This window comes from Dendrobates tinctorius, unplaced genomic scaffold, assembly GCF_039654945.1.
Source record: "Dendrobates tinctorius isolate UK_male_01 unplaced genomic scaffold, ASM3965494v1 ptg000184l, whole genome shotgun sequence".
NCBI lineage: Eukaryota > Metazoa > Chordata > Amphibia > Anura > Dendrobatidae > Dendrobates > Dendrobates tinctorius.
This window is the reverse complement of record NW_027361851.1, coordinates 17,355,811-17,375,075: the sequence shown is the minus strand read 5'-3', so window position 1 is coordinate 17,375,075 and position 19,265 is coordinate 17,355,811. Positions and strand designations below refer to the sequence as shown.

Sequence of the window (19,265 nt, the reverse complement as noted above, 5' to 3'; positions counted from 1 at the left end):
AGAGCTTGGGTAGGGTGATAGACAGAGATGAGGGAGGAGATGTAGGGTGGTAGAGATTAGTGATGAGCAAGTGTGCTCGTTACTCGACATTTCCGTGCATGCTCGAGTGTTCTCCGAGTATCTTGGGCTTGCTTATAGATTATGCTTGTGTCTCCACAGCTGCATGATTTGTGGCTGTTAGACAACCTGAACCACAAGCAAGGATTGCCCCCACATGTATTTAGGCTGTCTGGCAGCCGCAAATCATGCAGCTGCGGAGACACAAACACAATGTACGAGCACGCCCAAGATACTCTGATAACACCTGAGCCGGTTCGGAAAACTTGAGTAACGAGCACACTCGCTCATCACTATTAGAACTGTGGAGAGCTTTGTTGTGAGTGTGAGATACGTTTAAACTCCCAATCTATATCTTTCAACCTTACCAGCATCCACCATATGTTTACAGTGCTTGGTAGGTGAGCTCTCCCCATACCCAGCTGTGACAGTCATATCTGCTCTTAACCCTTTAACGACCAAGCCATTTTGTAGGTTAATGACCAGGCTTTAATTTTGAAATCTGACCACTGTCACTTTATGTGCTTATAACTCTGGAAAACTTCAACGGATCCTGCTGATTCTAAGACTGTTTTTTCGTAACATATTGTACTTCATGTTAGTGGTAAAATTTCTTTGATATGACTTACGTTTATTTATGAAAAAAACGGAAATATGGCGAACATTTTTTAAATTTTGCAATTTTCAAACTTTTAATTTTTATGCCCTTAAATCAGAGAGATATGTCACAAAAAATAGTTGATAAATAACATTTCCCACATGTCTACTTTACATCAGCACAATTTTGGAACCAAATTTTTTTTTGTTAGGGATTTATAAGGGTTAAGAGTTGACCAACGATTTCTCATTTTTACAAAATTTACAAAACCATTTTTTTAGGGACCACATCACATTTGAAGTCACTTGGAGGGGTCAATATGACTGAAAGTACCCAAAAGTGACACCATTCTAAAAACTGCACCCCTCAAGGTGTTCAAAACCACATTCTAGAAGTTTATTAACCCTTTAGGTACTTCACAAGAATTGAAGCAATGTGGAAGGAAAAAAATGAACATTTAACTTTTATTCCCCAAAATTTATCTTTGGACACATTTTTGTTTATTTTGTCATGGGTTTCAGGAGCAAATGAACCACAATATTTGTTGTGCAATTTCTCCTGAGTACACTGATACCCCATGTGTGGAGGAAGACCAATCTTTATGTGCACGGCAGGGCTCGGAAGGGAGGGAGCATCATTTGAGATTTTGAATGTCAAATTGGCTGGAATCGAGAACGAACGCCATGTTGCGTTTGGAGAGCCCCTGATGTACCTAAACAGTGGAAACTCCACATAAGTGACCCCATTTTGGAAACTAGACCCCCCAAGGAACTTATCTAAATGTGGTGAGCACTTTGAACCCACAAGGGCTTCACAGAAGGTTATAACTTAGAGCCGTAAAATTAAAAAATCTTTTTTTTTTCCCACAAAAATGAGCTTTTCACCCCCAATTTTTATTTTCCCAAGGGTAACAGGACCGCAAAATTTATTGTGCAATTTGTCCTGAGTACGCTGATACCCCATATGTGGGGGTAAACCACTATTTTGGCACATGGCAGAGCTCAGAAGGGAAGCAGTGCCATTTGACTTTTTTGGCTGGAATTGAGATCGGATGCCATGTCGCATTTGGAGATCCCCTGATGTGCCTAAACAGTGAAAAACCCCCACAAGTGACCCCCTTTTCGGAAACTAGACCCCCCAAGGAACTTATCTAGATGTGTGGTGAGAGCTTTGAACCCTCAAGGGCTTCACAGAAGTTTATAACATAGAGCTGTAAAATTAAAAAATCATATTTTTTCTACAAAAATTATCTTTTCATCCCCAATTTTTATATTCCCAAGGGTAAAAGGATGCCAGAAGTTGTTGTGCAATTTGTCGTGAGTACGCTGATACCCCATATGTGGGTGCATGGCAGAGCTCAGAAGGGAAGGAGTGCCGTTTTGGAATGCAGACTTTGATGGAATGGTCTGCGGGCGTCATGTTGCGTTTGCAGAGCCCCTGATGTGCCTAAACTATGGAAACCCCCCACAAGTGACACCATTTTGGAAACTAGGCCCCCCCAAGGAGCTTATCTAGATGTGTGGTGAACACTTTGATCCCCCAAGTGCTTCACAGAAGTTTATAACATAGAGCCGTGAAAATAAAAAAAATCATATTTTTTTCCACAAAAATGAGCTTTTTGCCCCCAAATTTTTATTTTCACAAGTGTAACAGGAGAAATTAGACCCTAAAAGTTGTGCAATTTGTCCTGAGTACGCTGATACCCCATATGTGGGGGTATACCACTGTGATCGCCTTACTGCGATCCTTTGGAGGCAGAATGTACAAATCCACAAAAGGTGAAGAATAGGTTTTATTTTTTACGCCGTTCCTCGTGCGGTATTAGTGAGAGCTTTTGAGAGCTATAATTTTTCCATATTCCGACTGACAGTCACGGATGCGGGATGAGCTGATGTTTTTATTGGTACCATTTTCGGGCCCATAACATTTTTTAATCGCTTTCTATTCCGATTTTTGTGGAGGCAGAATGAACAAAAACTAGCAATTCAGGAATTCTTTTTTTTTTTTTTATTCTTTTCGTCGTTCCGCGTGTGGTAAAATTAGTATGGCAGCTTTATTCTTCGGGTCAGTACGATTACAGCGATACATCATTTATATCGTTTATATGCGTATTTTTAGGGGAATTTTTAGAGGTTTTTTTATTTTTCATTATTTTTTAATATTTTTTTTTACATTTTTTTTTACAATGCTGGAGCATTGTAATGTATTATGCCTATGCTGAAAGCTGCAGACACATTGCTGTGAGCATGGTCTCTGCAGCTTTCCGTATGTAAATGACCTGGAGGTTGTCATGACACCTCCGGGTCATCATGGCACAGGTCGGGCCCCGCGATTACATCGCGGGGATGCCGACCTGAGGCAGAGAGAGCCCCCTACCCTCCACCTCCCCCTCTGAACGCTGCGCTCACACTCGATCGCAGCAGTGAGGGGGTTAACTGCGGGGGGCGGTGGGGGTGCCGCTCCCAGCTGTCGGTGCAGAAGCTCAACCACTGCAGCGCTGAACTCCTGCACTGATCATCGGGCAGGAGATGCTGACATTTGAGCCTCGCCTGCTCGATCTCTGCTGTGTTTGGTCAGTTAGATTGACTGACCAGTCACAGCCCTTGGTGTGCAGGGACCGACTGCAAGGGTCCCTGCACCCCTTTCTGTGCCTCTCAGCTGTCATAGATAGCTGTCGGCACAGAACTGTCACTGCGTGTTTACATGACGTGCACAGTCCGTCATGGTGCGGGAACCTCCTGCCATGACGGACTGTGTACTTCAGTGGACATTAAAGGGCATTTCCATTTCGTCCCTCCGGACAGCACCATGGAGGTAGTCCTCCCTTGACCTATAGCGGGACAGGATCACAGGGAGGTTAAAAGGCCCCTCCCACCTCCACCCTTCTCTTTTTTTCCTGTCCCAAAGGGGACGGTTGTATGAGAGGTTGCTCCATGAGGAGTGAAGATAAAAGGTGAATGTTTGACGGGGCCCAGGGGGGTCGGGCGGCTGGTCCAAACCTTCCTCCTGTCAAGTAGCCCGGGGCTGAAACCCTTCTGGTGGGGGTCCCTCAGCCACAGAGACCAGGGTGCGGACGAGGCCCCTGGGTAGAGCCGCTTCCTCTCGCAGTAGAGGCTCTCGGCTCTGACGCCGGCCTGCAAGCCACCGCTACTTCTGTAAATTGTGTGGCGGAGAAGGTTGTCACTCCTCCGGTGAAGCCAAACCAGGTCGGCGTGCGTTCCACGGTAGAACGCAGAAGTACAGAACGAGACAGGCAACAGGCTGGTTTCCTGGATCTCGTGGGGCACAGGAGAGGAAATCATTGGCAGTAATGCAGCATTCCTGACAGGATGCCGCTTCCCTCTCTATGGTGGGCTCTCGGCGTTACCAGCTCCCTCTGGTTTCTAGCAGGTATGGAGCCAGCACAGGTAAGTGTCATAGATAGCTGTCGGCACAGAACTGTCACTGCGTGTTTACATGACGTGCACAGTCCGTCATGGTGCAGGAACCTCCTGCCATGACGGACTGTGTACGTCAGTGGACATTAAGGGGCATTTCCATTTCGTCCCTCCGGACAGCACCATGGAGGTAGTCCTCCCTTGACCTATAGCGGGACAGGATCACAGAGAGGTTAAAAGGCCCCTCCCACCTCCACCCTTTTTTTTTTTCCTGTCCCAAAGGGGACGGTTGTATGAGAGGTTGCTCCATGAGGAGTGAAGATAAAAGGTGAATGTTTGACGGGGCCCAGGGGGGTCGGGCGGCTGGTCCAAACCTTCCTCCTGTCAAGTAGCCCGGGGCTGAAACCCTCCTGGTGGGGGTCCCTCAGACACAGAGACCAGGGTGCGGACGAGGCCCCTGGGTAGAGCCGCTTTCTCTCGCAGTAGAGGCTCTCGGCTCTGACGCCGGCCTGCAAGCCACCGCTACTTCTGTAAATTGTGTGGCGGAGAAGGTTGTCACTCCTCCGGTGAAGCCAGACCAGGTCGGCGTGCGTTCCACGGTAGAACGCAGAAGTACAGAACGAGACAGGCAACAGGCTGATTTCCTGGATCTCATGGGGCACAGGAGAGGAAATCATTGGCAGTAATGCAGCATTCCTGACGGGACGCCGCTTCCCTCTCTATGGTGGGCTCTCGGTGTTACCAGCTCGCCCTGGTTTCTAGCAGGTATGGAGCCAGCACAGGTAAGTGCACGGTGGAATGCTATGTTGATGGCTTAGGCCTCTGGGCTGATGCTAGTCTCATGCCTTTGTGCCGAAGCTGCTCATGTGCTGAGGTATATTTTCACATATATGCAGCTAAGCCTTGTACGTCTGGGCTATAATAAGGCCATATGTCCAGGTTACATCCCATGATTTGACTTAACTACTCCATCAATAGGAGGACACATGGAGTTAATGCAGCACAGTGTCTCCATGAAGACGGCCCTCCAGCTGCAGCTCAGTAATTACCTACTTCGGGTGGGGTCAGTCTGACAAGTGAGATGTTCCATTCAGAGTTTCTTGGGTGTAACTGGGGGCCTGGTCTCTTGTTTGGCACCTTCAAGCAGAGCCGTAGTCTGTCTGTGCCTCTGCACTTCATATTGCATCTTATTGCTTCTATGCATTATATTGAGTGCCTCTATGCTTCATATTGCATTATAGTGCTGCTATGGTTTATATTGAGTGCCTCTGTGCATCATATTGCATCATAGAGCCTCTATGCATTACATTGAGTGTCACAGTGCATCAGATAGCTTTTATGCATTATATTGAGTGCCTATATGCTTCATATTGCATTATAGTGCTGCTATGTTTTATATTGAGTGCCTCTGTGCATTATGATGCACAGAGGCACTCAATATAAAACATAGCAGCACTAGGGCCTCTATATGCATCATAGGGCCTCTATGCATTACATTGAGTCTCAGTGCATCATATTGCCTCTATGCATTATATTGAGTGCCTCTATGCTTCATATGGCATTATAGTGCTTCTATGTTTTATGTTGAGTACCTTTATGCATCATATTGCTGCTTCATATGGCATTATAGTGCTTCTATGCTTTATGTTGAGTGCTTTAATGCATCATATTGCTTCATGGTGCCTCTGCATCATAGTGCTTCTATGCTTTATATTGAGTGCCTCTATGGATCAGATTGCTTCATGGTGCCTCTGCATTATATTGCTTCGTAGTGCATCATATTGCATCCATAGTGCCTTGAGGCATCATAGGTCAGCATAGTGCCTCTGTACATCATATTGCATCAAAGTGCCTCTATGCATTATATTGAGTGCATCATATTGTAGCATGGTTCCTCTATGCATCATAGGGCTTCATAGTGCCTTTGTGCATCATATTGCATCATAGTGCCTCTCTGCATCATATTGCATCATAGTGCTTCACAGTACCTCTGCATCATATCGCCTCATAGTACATCATATTGCATCAGAGTGCCTCTAGGCATTATATTGAGTGCATCAGGTTGCACCATATGGCTTCATAGTGCCTCTATGCATCATATTGCATCATTGTGCCTCTATGCATCATATTGCATCATAGTGCCTCTATGCATCAGATTGCATCATAGTGCTTCACAGTGCCTCTGCCTCATATTGCATCATAGTACATCAGATTGCATCATAGTGCCTCTAGGCATTATATTGAGTGCATCAGGTTGCACCATATGGCGTCATAGTGCCTCTATACATCATATGGCATCATAGTGCCTCTGCGCATCATATTGCATCATAGTGCCTTTGTGCATCATATTGCACCATAGTGTTTCACAGTGCCTCTGCACCATATTGCATCGTAGTGCTTCATAGTGCCTCTGTGCATATTTGAATCATAGTGCTTCACAGTGCCTCCGCATCATATTGCATCATAGTGCTTCACAGTGCCTCTGCATCATATTGCATCATATTACTTTCGTGCATCATATTCCATCAGAGTGCTTCATCGAGCCTTTGTGCATCATATTGCATCGGAGTGCTTCCTAGTGGCTTTATGCATCATATTGCATCATAGCGCATCATAGCCCTTCATAAGTGCCTTTTTGCTTCATATGGCATCATAGTGCTTCATAGCGTCTCTATGCATCAGATGGCCTCATAGTGCTTTGGTGCCCCTGTGCCTCATGGTGTATCATTAGTGTTTCATAGTGCTTCATAGTACATCATGGTGCCTCAGTGCTTCATAGTACTTTGGGCGTTGTGGCTTTGTGCCTCTGGCTTGGACCATATAACTTGTGCCTTGTGTGGCCGCACCCTGTATTGTTGGCCTACCACTTTACATTTTGTCTTGGGCCCAGAGTCCTTGAGTTTTGGACCCAGATCCAACTTCTGTTGCTTCATTCTTGGCATCCGGGATAACCGAAAAAAAAACCCACCTATGCTTGAATTGGCCTAGTATAATAGCATTTCTTCCGTCTGGAACAGAACTCTCAGGGAGCTATTGCCTTAAGTGCTAAAGGCAAGTCTATTTCATAATTAGCTTTAAAGGGAGACATACATCTTTGGGTTCATCCTACGAGGAACATGCTACTGTCTGCGGAGCAGTAAATCCCAGGAGGGAGAAGGACAGAATCCTTCCCAGCTCCACATACAGCAATCAGACTAGTTGCTTTGATCAACATCCAGTGGACAGATTCTTGTCACATAAGTCTGTTGTATTATGTTTACCAGGGACTGCATCACTGCCTTTGTACCCTGTGGCGAAACAGCAGCACTGCGTCAGGTGGCAGATGATCCCATACCCACTGTTCTTACAGCAGTCAGGGCTCCGAAGATCCACCATGGCAGTCTGGGTGTATAAATATCACTGAGAAGTTTGCCTTTTAGGCCATGCGGGTATATATGTGTGGCTAGATTGTTTGACTTATATATAATGTCTGGACTAATGACTTGTATAGAGGCAGTTCGAAATAATCTCTCGTATCAGAGGATTTTTACCGACAACCCAACACCACTTTCATTGATTCCAGAGTCCAGACTCCCTGTGTCTAACATAATGTAGGTAAAACAGGAGTGATGATCCACGTTTCCCTTTCCGTGCTTCTAATGAGAAGGCGATGTTTGTAATGGCAGGTGATATTACCTGCCAGATAGCGTATTTCCTTAGTTTCTATAATATATAAAACCCTTACTTGGGGTTTAGACATGAAAGGATTCGGAATAGACGTGATCTCCTGGATGAGTAATGTATGTGCATCCCAATGCTCTGCCGTTATCCATATACTAACTGTTACTGGTTTGATCTTCCCGCAGTCCAGGGTCTCTGTCTTGCAGGTTTCCTTGTACTATGGTAAGCTGATCTCTAACCAGGGTTTAACCTGAGCCCAGGAGGACCGATGAAGGAACAGCCTTTTGCTGTTAACCACATGCAGCGGATTACTGGTTTGTACAGTCCTCATGGTGTTGTGGCTGTGGCTATCACCATACTTTGCTGGGCAATAAGGTTTTTAAACCTATTCTGTGGCGGCAGTGTTTATAAGTATCTGTCACAACAACTATAATTCACTGCGGTTCATTATTGGTATTGGGATACAAGGGTTGTGTTTCACTCTGTTTCTGCTGCATACCTTGTTTGCCACATTCATACTGAAATTGGCCATTATAGACGAGACACTCACTACGGTGTTTATCTTTGCGGATTTCTTTAGATATCTATATTTCTTTTGATCTTTCAGATCATTTCTATATCTGGCCTGGTTCTTGCCTGGGACTTTGGTCCTTGGGTTTCTGTACCCACCCTGGGATCTTTCCTTTGGTATTCTCCATGGTGCTGTCCGGAGGGACGAAATGGAAAAGGGGAATTAGACCTACCGGTAATTCTGTTTCCAGTAGTCCCTCAGGACAGCACCCTTAATTCCCTCCCTTATGTTTGTCTTTAGGCCTGCACGGGATCAATCTTCCGGCAGATCGTTCGTCCGTCAGGTCACCATGGCTCGAGACTAAGATGAAGCTGTTAAATGGTCTCTTTATATACGCGTTTGTAAGGGCATGTGTAGACCATTTCCATTCATCCTCGGTGGTACTTTGAAAAAACACTGGAGGGTGGAGGTGGGAGGGGCCTTTTAACCTCTCTGTGATCCTGTCCCGCTATAGGTCAAGGGAGGACTACCTCCATGGTGCTGTCCTGAGGTGCTAGATCTGCCATTTTAACATTTCGTCTTTCAGCACTGGTTGAAGTTATTATTTTTAGAGCACCGTTGATTGCATGGTGCTGTACATAAGGGGTTACATGTAAAACCCAAATAGAAGTTATAGTGACAGAGGGGAGAGGACTCTGCCATAGTGGGCTTACAGTCTACAGGTGTAGGTTGTGATAGGTTGGGCAGCGCTGGTGGGGTTCAGGAGCCCCTGGGAAGATACCTATGCCTTTAGTTGCAGTTTGAGTATCTTTTTACATAAGAGAATGTCTTCTCAATTGTTCTTGCTACTAATTTTCTCTTGAAGTGTAGTATTTTGACCTTCAGAGACAGTATAACAAACTTTCAATATCCAGGTTTGCTTACTAGTATCTAAGGGAATGCATTATGCATAATTTTGCCGTAGTGAGAGGGATTGTATGTGCAGTGCGTCTTTCTGTAAAGTTAGGTTGGATTGAACATTGGAAGGTTAAAGACAGAAGTGTATTTATAAGTAATTGACAAATGGGTCTAGGAGTTTGGGACTAAGTTGGTGGGATCTTGTGGGAAGCAAATTATTTATTGCAGTAGGGCATATAGGTACAACGTACATAATATTAGCCTTACTGCACACCTGCCCAGCCAACGAGCTGCCAAGCTCCTGAACTCTGGCCAATTGGAGCTAAGCAAGTGTTAAGCCTCTTGTTAGTGGAAAAGGTTGATAAAATCTACAGCTACAGCTCTTTTGAGCTCTTCTTGGAGCTTGAAGATATCGCTGAGGGTAAAGCACACTCTGCAGCCCCTCACACTCCCTTGTCGTTTTCTGCAGCATTGATGAAGGAATTGGTGCCTATTCCAGCTCTTTAACTCCGCATGTACTGCTTGTACGGCATGAATGTGCAGTTTTTTTTTCCTGCGTTTTTGTCATGGTACATTTGGCTTATGTACATGCTAATAAAGTTTAGTGCATAAAAAAAAAATCTGATTCTACTTCATCAGGTTTTGACACCAAAAATGCAGCAAAAGCTGATATCTGTGTTTTTTCAGCAGTTTTTGCACCATCCATTGCTTTCAATGGGTGAAAAACGCTGATGAGCTCATGTGGGGACAGATTGTGGGATGTGCTGGGTCTACTAACATTTATGAGATCCTCAACTTACAGGATATCTTCACCTCTGAAGGTTTCAGGAGGTAGATATTAACGTCCTATTCCTTATCATGATTTCACCGTTACCTGCAGATCAAACATGGCCTGGTTTGCATCGACTATTAAGTTGGAGGAGTTTTAGTTGCCCCATGGCGATGTGAGTGAATGCGTTACTTCCATCCTTTCGCTATGACACCAAAAACCTATATCCCATAAATATTAGATCTGTACAAAACACTAATATTCATATCTGACCACTGGCACTGACCTGTCTGCAAGAGATTCTTAGCTCTAAGGAAGCTCTTTCCTGAGGAAGTATACTTCTCTGCATAAACAGATCTCTGCCTCGTTGTCTGTTTCCTCAGCAGATATCCTGTTTTAATCACTGTTGCACAGCAGGAGGTCTTTGTTTCAAAGGTTACTTTAATTAATTTCTCTTTCTAGCTATAGTTACTCTTGCTTCAAAAGGAGGTTGGAGTGTCAGCTTTTTTTTCCAAGAATAGGTAGTTTTCCCCCTTCCCCATATGCTCAGTGTGAGGGGGGCATGTCCCCTCCCTGGAAATGTCTTATGGATTTTAATTTTTCTCTATGACAAAGGGGTTAACAGAAAACTTCCCTTACATATTCACCTACCATCAGTGATCCAGCAGTGTGGAAAAGAGATGCCACACTTTGGGCAACATGTATCCTCTGTCAGGTTCACTTTAACCCATTTCCGATATCCGGCGTAATAAAATACTGATGTCTGACTTCCTCCCTTTGAGGTGGGCTCCGACGGTGAACCCACATCTTTCACGGCACATGGCAGGTGTTTTGAACAGCTGACATGTGCCCCGAATAGCCACGGGTGGAATTGCGATCCACTTGCGGCTATTAACCCGTTAAATGCCGCTGTCAAACACTGACAGTGGCATTTAACATGCGCTTCTGGCAATCGCGCCGGAAATCCGCCAACCAATGACTCCCGTCACGTGAACGCGGGTCACCTGTGGGTTGACATGACAACCAGAGGTCTCTTGTAGACCTCTATGGTTGTCACTGACGGCTTGCTGTGAGCGCCACCCAGTGGTCAGCGCTCATACAAAGTCAGCAATTCAGCTACATATAGACGAACTGATCATCGCCTGTATGTAGCAGAGTCGATCTGGTTGTGGCAGTTTCTAGTCTCCCATGAAAGTTTTTAAAAATATAGAAAAATAAAAAATTAGAATTAAAAATTCAAATCACCCCCTTTCGTCCCATTCAAAATAAAACATTAAAGAAAAAAAAATTAAACGTACACATTTGGTATCGCTGCTTTCAGAATCGCCCGATCTATCAACAAAAAGAAAGTATTAACCTGAACACTAAATAGCGAGAAGAAAAGCCAGAATTACGTTTTTTGTGGTCGTCACGACATTGCATTAAAATGCAATAACGGGCAATCAAAAGATTTTATCTGCACAATGGTATCATTAAAACGCCAGCTCAACACGCAAAAAATAAGCCCTCAACCAACCTGAGATCACGAAAAATGGAGACGTTACGGGTATCGGAATATGGCACAATTTTTTTTTTTTTAACAAAATTTGAATTTTTTTTTCACCATTTAGATAAAAAAAGAACCTGGACATGTTTGGTGTCTATGAACTCGTAATGACCTGGAGAATCATAATAACAGGTCATTTTTAGCATTTAGTGAACCTAGCAAAAAAGTCAAACAAGTGTGGGATTGCACTTTTTTTTTTGCAATTTCACCGCACTTGGAATTTTTTCCCCGTTTTTTTAGTACATGACATGGGAAAACTAATGGTGTCGTTCAAAAGTACAACTTGTCCCGCAAAAAGACAAGTCCCTACACGGCCATATTGACGGCAAAATAAAAAAGTTATGGCTCTGGGAAGAAGGGGAGTGAAAAATGAAAACGCAAAAACAAAAATACCTCCGGGGGTTAAGGGGTTAAAGGAGTATTCTTGTGTTAAGAAATTATTTTAGTTGAACAGCATGAAAACAAACACCTTTGAAATTGACTGGTTTTTCTATCTACCTGTCGTTCTTTTGCTTTGAGGGCTTTTATTTTACACAGTTTACAGCTTGTTGCCAAGGAGATTGATCGCCAGAGCTTGGCAGAGTGTACAAAATTACCTTCCAATCTTAAGAGTTAACTCCTGAGATATTAGCAATCTCCAGCCCATTGATTTGTTATACAGCAGTTACTTATTCCCCCTCTTCTGCAAAAATTAATATATCTGAGTCCCTATACTTTTCCAGAACAGTTCACCTCATCACTTTTACAATCCATGTGACTGTTCAAAGGTTTCTTTATTTCTATATACAAATATAGTGATGTATAGACTTCAGCACATTGTTAACGTGTCACAGTAGCAGGAGAAGCTACTGACCAGAACTATCACACTAGGAGGAGTGCCTGCCCCCAACTTGATGGAAATAAACTGACTGGAAAGCAGTGTGCTGGTCAAGTCAATAAATATAATAATAATCTTTATTTTTATATAGCGCTAACCAGGGCTGTGGAGTCGGAGTCGTGGAGTCAGAGTCTGTAGAAATGTACCGACTCCAGCTTTAAAAAAAATGTATTAATATTTCATAATTGAACTTTCATATGAATTTTATAAATGTTACTCAAATATATATGTTCTATCAAACTATGAACAACAGTGATAAGCAGTTCTGCTGGAGATAGAGACATTTCTTACTTCTTGTGTGTCACTGTTCTCCACTGCCCTTATCTAATCTTATACTTGGTTAACCTCATGCTGCCCCAACCCCCCTACTTACAATGTATGAAACTGAAAGTGAAAATGTGTTGCAAATTCTTAGTAGTAAAGCTCCTCCTCTAGACTAGATCATACTAGGTGTGCGTCTTCCAAGCATCTCACAGCTGCCTGCTACTCAGAAGAGGAAGACTGTAAGAAGTATTATCCTTTCAACAAACTTTGCATCAGTTAACTGTGAGTACATGAGGAATAATAACAGTATTACTGACCACTATATCAGTTGTACGACCTGGCAATAATTTTGTACAATTGTTTTTAGGAAAAACAATTGTCATTTGGATTGTGAATGCAGAATTAAAAACCTGAGAATGTCAAAGAAGCATCACATTAAATCAGCTGTATTTGAACATTTCACCATCACTCAAGATAGAAAACATTATGTCTGTCAGTGTATGACAAATGGTCCAGACGAAAACAAATGCTGTGAAGCCGAGTGCATATTCAGGCAAAGATAAAAATGCTCCTACCAGAGCTTCTAATCTAAAGAGACATTTACAGCGCTTTCATCCAGAAGTACTGAAAGCAGTGGATGAGAAAGACTGCATCCAAACAGATGAACCAGTGCCCAGCTCTTCCAGCCAAACAAAGGAGCAGAGAACTTTGCAGCCATCAGTTGCAAGATATTTTGTCAGTGACAAAGTTACTGTGTCAATGACAGTAGATACATTTAAAAAACAGATCATAGAGCTTGTTGTAAAGGATAGTGTGCCTATTTCATTATTTTAACGACCAGCTTTTATGTGTCTGAATGGGGAAATGGCCCGCAAGCTTGGTGTTTCTCTGGAGAGAGAGAGAGTATTAGAAAATTAGTAATCGAAGAAGCTTTTAAACAAAAGGAAGAACTTAAAAAACTCTCAAGGGACGCTTTCTGTTTCTTAAAATGGATGCCTGCACACGTCACAGAGTGAACTATTTTGCCATCAATGTCCGATTTGTTTGTGACAAAAATGAAATAGTTACCAAGACATTGGCAGTAAAAGACACCAAAGCTCATCACACCAATGAGTTTCTCCAGGTCTTGGTGGAAAAGGTTCTGCAAGACTATGAACTTAAAAAAGAGCAAGTTCTTTCTGTCGTAACTGACAATGCTTCAAATATGATAAGTACTATTAAGCTAATGAATGAGAGTAATGATGGTGACCAGCAGTTAGAAGAACATTCTGGGTCCACAGACACAGAAATGTTTGAAATAGAGGAACACAGTATTGTAACTGAGGAGCAAACTGAAGTTGCTTCAGATGAACAGCAACATGATAGTTTAGATGATCTTGTTGAAACTGTGTCAATATGTTCTTTCATTCATCACATGCGCTGTGTTGTGCATACGCTACAGCTGGATATAAGAGACAGTCTGCAAGAAGGACATGCTGCTGCACTGATTGGCAAGGTGAGAAAATTGGCTACTGTTGCCAGAACCCCTGAAGTTGACTCAATTTTGAAGAGACGTGCTGGAAAAGGGGCAATTATTGATCAAGCCACACGATGGGGCAGTACTTACTTAATGATTCAGCGCTTGGTTGAACTGAAAACCTTTCTTGTAGACATGGCTAACCCTCAACTGACGCTAAATGAAAGTCAGTGGAATCAGGTGACTGAGCTGGCAAAATTGCTAGAGCACCCATTTACAGTGACTAAAAAATTACAAGCAGAGGACTTAACTCCAGGTATTTTCTTAAAGGAGTGGAAGAACCTGATGTTTCGCCTGTCCCAAAGAGGAGGGTTAATTGCAAGTGGCATTGCTACATCAATGAATCGGAGAGAGGAGCTACTATTACAAAATAACATTCTTTTGGCAGCTGTTTATGTAGACCCAATGCATCGGATTCTTCTAGATGATCAACAGCTAAGTAAAGGAAAAGAAGCTCTGTTTGAAATAGCAGTAAGGATGAAAGGGTTGCAGAACAGTCAGGAGGAACAAGAAGAATTTGGTCGTCCTGCCACATCTTCACCCTCATCATCAACTGATGAAGAATTTAATTTTGAAAAATATTTGGATCGCAAGGACCGTGCAAAGCGTTCCCGCATAGAAGAAGAGTCATCCCCATCAAGGAACACAGCCAGTACATTTCAGCAGAATTTTTCATGTGCACTAAAAGAAATTGAGAAATTTGACCGTTCATCAAAAATAACAGTGCAACAAGCGATTCCTCTGTATCCTGACATTGTCAGAGATGTTGCCCGAGTGGTTACTGCTTTGCCACCAACACAAGTTAGTGTAGAGAGGTTGTTCTCTGCTCTCAAAATAATTAGATCAGATTTGAGGGCATCCATGAAGGAGGATCTGACAGAGGCAATACTTTTTCTGAGGACAAATTTATAGATTTCTTCTTATTAACTGCATAAAAGTGTTTATTGCATATTTACTTACAGTTTAGAAAAGTTTATAAAAGTTATTTGCTATATTCTAATTGTATTCTAATAAATGTAGTTTTTGCTCTAAGTGGTCTGATTACTTATATGATGGTGAGAAACTGAATAAGCACGATGTTTAATATTTTACAACAGTAAATTTGTTGTTATGAATTGGCCATTTATGAAGGAGTCGGAGCCGGAGTCAGAGTCGGAGCTTGATAAAATCCAGGAGTCGGAGTCGCAACTGTGGCTTACCGACTCCACAGCCTTGGCGCTAACACACACATTATCATTGCTGTCCCCGATGGTGCTCACAATCTAAATTCCCTATCAGTATGTCTTTGGAGTGTGGGAGGAAACCCACGCAAACACGGGGAGAACATACAAACTCCTTGCAGATGTTGTCCTTGATTAGTTCAAATATTCTTTTAAGCAAATACAGCTCTGGCAAAAATTAAGAGACAACTGCAAAATTTTCAGTTTGTCTGATTTTTCCCTTTTATAGGTATATTTTTTTAGTAAAATGTAAATTGCTCTTTTATTCTATAAACTACTGCCAACATGTTTTCGATTTTGTGTGTTTTTTCTGCGTTTTTCCTGCTTTTTTACATGCATTTTTCAGGGCTTTTACGTGCGTATTTTTTCCATTGTGTATGGTTGGACCCTAAATTTTATATAGGAGCACCTGTTTTTAGCATGATATACTTCTCTGGCAAAATTAAGAGACCACTGCAAAATTTTCAGTTTGTCTGATTTTTCTCTTTATAGGCTTTTTTTTTGAGTAAAATGTAAATTGTTCTTTTATTCTATAAACTACTGACAACATGTCTTTGAATTTCCAAATACTAAATTTTGTATATATTTTCAGAAAATGAGAAATGGCCAAAATAACAGAAAAATGCAGTGCTTGTAGGCCTCAAATAATGCTAAGAAAATAAGTTCAGAATCATTTAGAAACAACAATATGAATGTTTTAATTCAGGAAGAGTTCAGAAATCAATATTTTTTTGAATAACCATGATTTTTAATCACAGCTTTCATGCATCTTGGCATGCTTTCCACCAGTCTTTCACGCTGCTTTTGGGTGACCTTATGCCATTCCTGGTACAAACATTTAAACAGTTCTTTGTTTGATGGCTTGTGAGTATCCATCTTCCTCTTGATTACATTCTAGAGATTTTCAAAGGGGTTCAGGTCTGGAGATTGGGCTGGCCATGACAGGGATTTGATATGGTGGTCCTTCATCCACGCATTGATTGACCTAGCTGTGCGGCATGGCAAATTGTCCTGTTGGATAAACCAGTCCTCAGAGTTGGGTAACATTGCCTGAGCAGAAGGAATCAACTGTTTTTCCAGGATAACCTTGTGTGTGGCTTGATTCATACGTACTTCGCAAAGATTAACCTGCCCAATTCCAGCCTTGCTTGAAGCATCCCCAGATCATCAGCGATCCTCTACCAAACTTCACAGTGGGTGCAAGACACTGTGGCGTGTAAACCTCTCCAGGTCTAACCATTAGATGACTAGGTGATGGGCAAAGCTGAAAATCACACTCATCAGAGAAGATTGCTTTACTCCAGTCCTCTATGGTCCATTCCTTATAGTCTTTGGCAAACTTCAGCTTTGCTCATATTTGCTTCTCATTGATGAAAGGCTTTTTTCTACCTTTACATGACTTGAGCCCTGCCTCTAGGAACCTGTTACGAACTGTTCTTGCCTTGTACTTCACCCCATCTGCCATTTGCCATTCCTTTTGTAGGTCACCTGATGTCATCCTGCGATTGCTAAGTGACATTCGAATAAGATGACGGTTATCCCGGTCGTTGGAGATTTGCTTTCGCTCTCTGCCGATCTGTCGCTTTGTTGTCCCTATTGTAATGGACTGCCGTCTTAGAAATTTTAAGGATGGAGGCAGCATAACGCTCACTGTTTCCCTCTGCTAGTAAAGCCAGAATTGAGCCCTTCTTTTCCTCACTCAATACTTTCCTTTTCAACTCCTTTGACATGGTTGTTATTTTTTCATTCCTATTACTTTTGGGATATTATTAGCACTTGTTTTGCCATCCAGCTCGTCCTAGTGCAAGAGGATTGTGAACACCACAGCAGGGTTTTTAATACTTCATTAAATAAGATTTGGTTTAGGTGATCACCTAATCAGAACCACATTAAGTAGAATGAGGTGTACTCTGGCTGGAATTCAACTGACACTGGTATGGAAGTCAGACATGTAGAGAAGCTGATTTTTATAAAACTGTGCAGTGGTCTCTTAATTTTTTCCAGAACTGTATATGTGAAGAGCATTTATTATGGCAATATTGAGTTCTACGTGTCTGTCTAAAAATCCATTTATACTTGAATATCATTAATTTTTCAAATTGTTACAGATTGTTGTTCCTCTGATACTGCCACAGATAGCATATCCCTAACACCGGAGGTGCTTAGAGCGCCCCCTTCCTTATAATGTGTGATAATCATCTGATTGAAGTCACTTTTTTATATTCTAGGGTTCCATATTTGGCACTTGCACGCACTTTTGAGATGATAGAAAATGAGTCAGCTCGGTAAGTTTTCTTTTATCTTTTGAAATGGAAAAAAAATTGTGACCCAAGTCTCTGCGTTTTGGCTGCTGCTTTTAATATACAGTAACCATTCTTACAATGTCAATAAAAGTATAGTTTCTGAATAGTTAGCTCTTGCCCCTTTCCTAGTAGGTATTAGGGAGAGCTATGTTTGCTGATTTGTCACAGCTTGTGACTTGTGTAACCCCTATGGCACTATATTCCGTTAGAGTCCCCTTAAGTCAAGCACTCGGTCTTTGGCACAGCCTATCTAAGTAAGCACAGAGCAGACTAGGGATCAGTATTAGTGTCCTGATCATGGCCATGTAATAGGTATCACTAAGAGGTGAAACAAGAAAATGGCCTTATAATCTCACTGTACCTTCATTTTGCCAATTACATGTGTGGTAAATGTGTATGTCCAAGTATGGAGTCACTCACACAAGCGTAGATTCTCCTGTCCGATAGAATCGGGTCGATTATGCTAATGACACCCTGGTCAGACTGTGATCTGGAATAAAGATTCTCTATTTTCTCCATTCTGTATGTGGATATATCCAAGTGCAGATATCTCCATGCAGACTTGAATGGGTCAGTGACATTTGATCTCATGGTGCAATCCCAGCATGCTGTCATTTTTTTTCAGACAGATTCTGTTGGTGAAAAAAATCTGGCATCAGCACCGCCCCATTAAATAACATTGATATCCAAAAAACGTGTGTTCGCTGGTGTGAGCAAGCCCTTACACATAGTAATGCATAGTTTTAAAGAGTTAATGTGAACACATTGTGGTACAGTAAAGGGTGTTTTACTGGATGGGAGATACAGTTCTCCCAGCAGGTTAATGTTTGGCCGAGTTTTTCCCTAAAGACAGGACATGCGATGATGTCATGGTCACGTGATCAGCCCATGTAATGTTTACCTCACTTGTAGGAGGGGTTATGGGCTATGTAATGGAGGTTAGTGTTTGGCACATGGTGAGTGTGTCTGGAAGTTACAGGAACTTGGCTGGACTTAGCCTGAACTTGTATACAGGATCCCCGTGCTGCAGGACTACAGCAGCAAGACTCTCAACAACACTTGGAATGGCACCTGGCAGCCGCTTAGTTAAGCCCGTCCCCCGTGCAATGCGTGAGTCTGGGACCAGTGGTTCTCCAAGCTGGAGTATATTTATGTTTTTCCTTACTTTCTGTTAATCTGCTGTTTGCAACGTGACATTAAACCACTGAAATTGGACTTTAAGCCTGTGTGTTGCCTCATTACTGCAGCCCTGCCATTACCTACCAGAGCGAATCCCTACAATTGGTGGAGAATGCGGGCAAGCGCAGTGAGGCCAGGCTGTTTTTTGATTTATACCCCAGCCTATGTCCTGGGTGAAACGAGTGGCACAGACCCAGGTGGGGAACTTTTCAGAAATGGAGGCCACGGTAAAACCGCTCATAGAGGCCATGCGATAGCAACAGGCTACGCAGCAGCATGAGGCCATGCGGCAGCAGCAGCAGGAGGCCATGCGGCGGCAGCAGCAGGAGGCCATGCGACAGCAGGCTATGCAGCAGCAGGAAACCAATCAGCTGTTGATACAGCATATCACGACAGCGCAGACCAAAGGAACTAACCGGGGAATCCTTGATGTCCGGAAAGCGATTTGTATAGCGGTTCCCAAAATGGAGAAGTCGGACGATGTGGAGGCG

At 42.8% G+C, this 19,265-nt stretch overlaps 1 protein-coding gene across 6 annotated transcripts in view; it reads left to right on the top strand.

The window, feature by feature from the left end:
• Positions 1-19,265, top strand: part of LIG1 (DNA ligase 1) — a 314,922-nt gene that overhangs the window by 111,438 nt on the left and 184,219 nt on the right. For all 6 annotated transcript variants that reach the window (XM_073552127.1, XM_073552126.1, XM_073552125.1 and 3 more), the window contains one exon: positions 17,521-17,577. In XM_073552127.1, the coding sequence (XP_073408228.1) occupies positions 17,521-17,577 (57 nt within the window). The remainder of the gene's footprint in view (positions 1-17,520; positions 17,578-19,265) is intronic.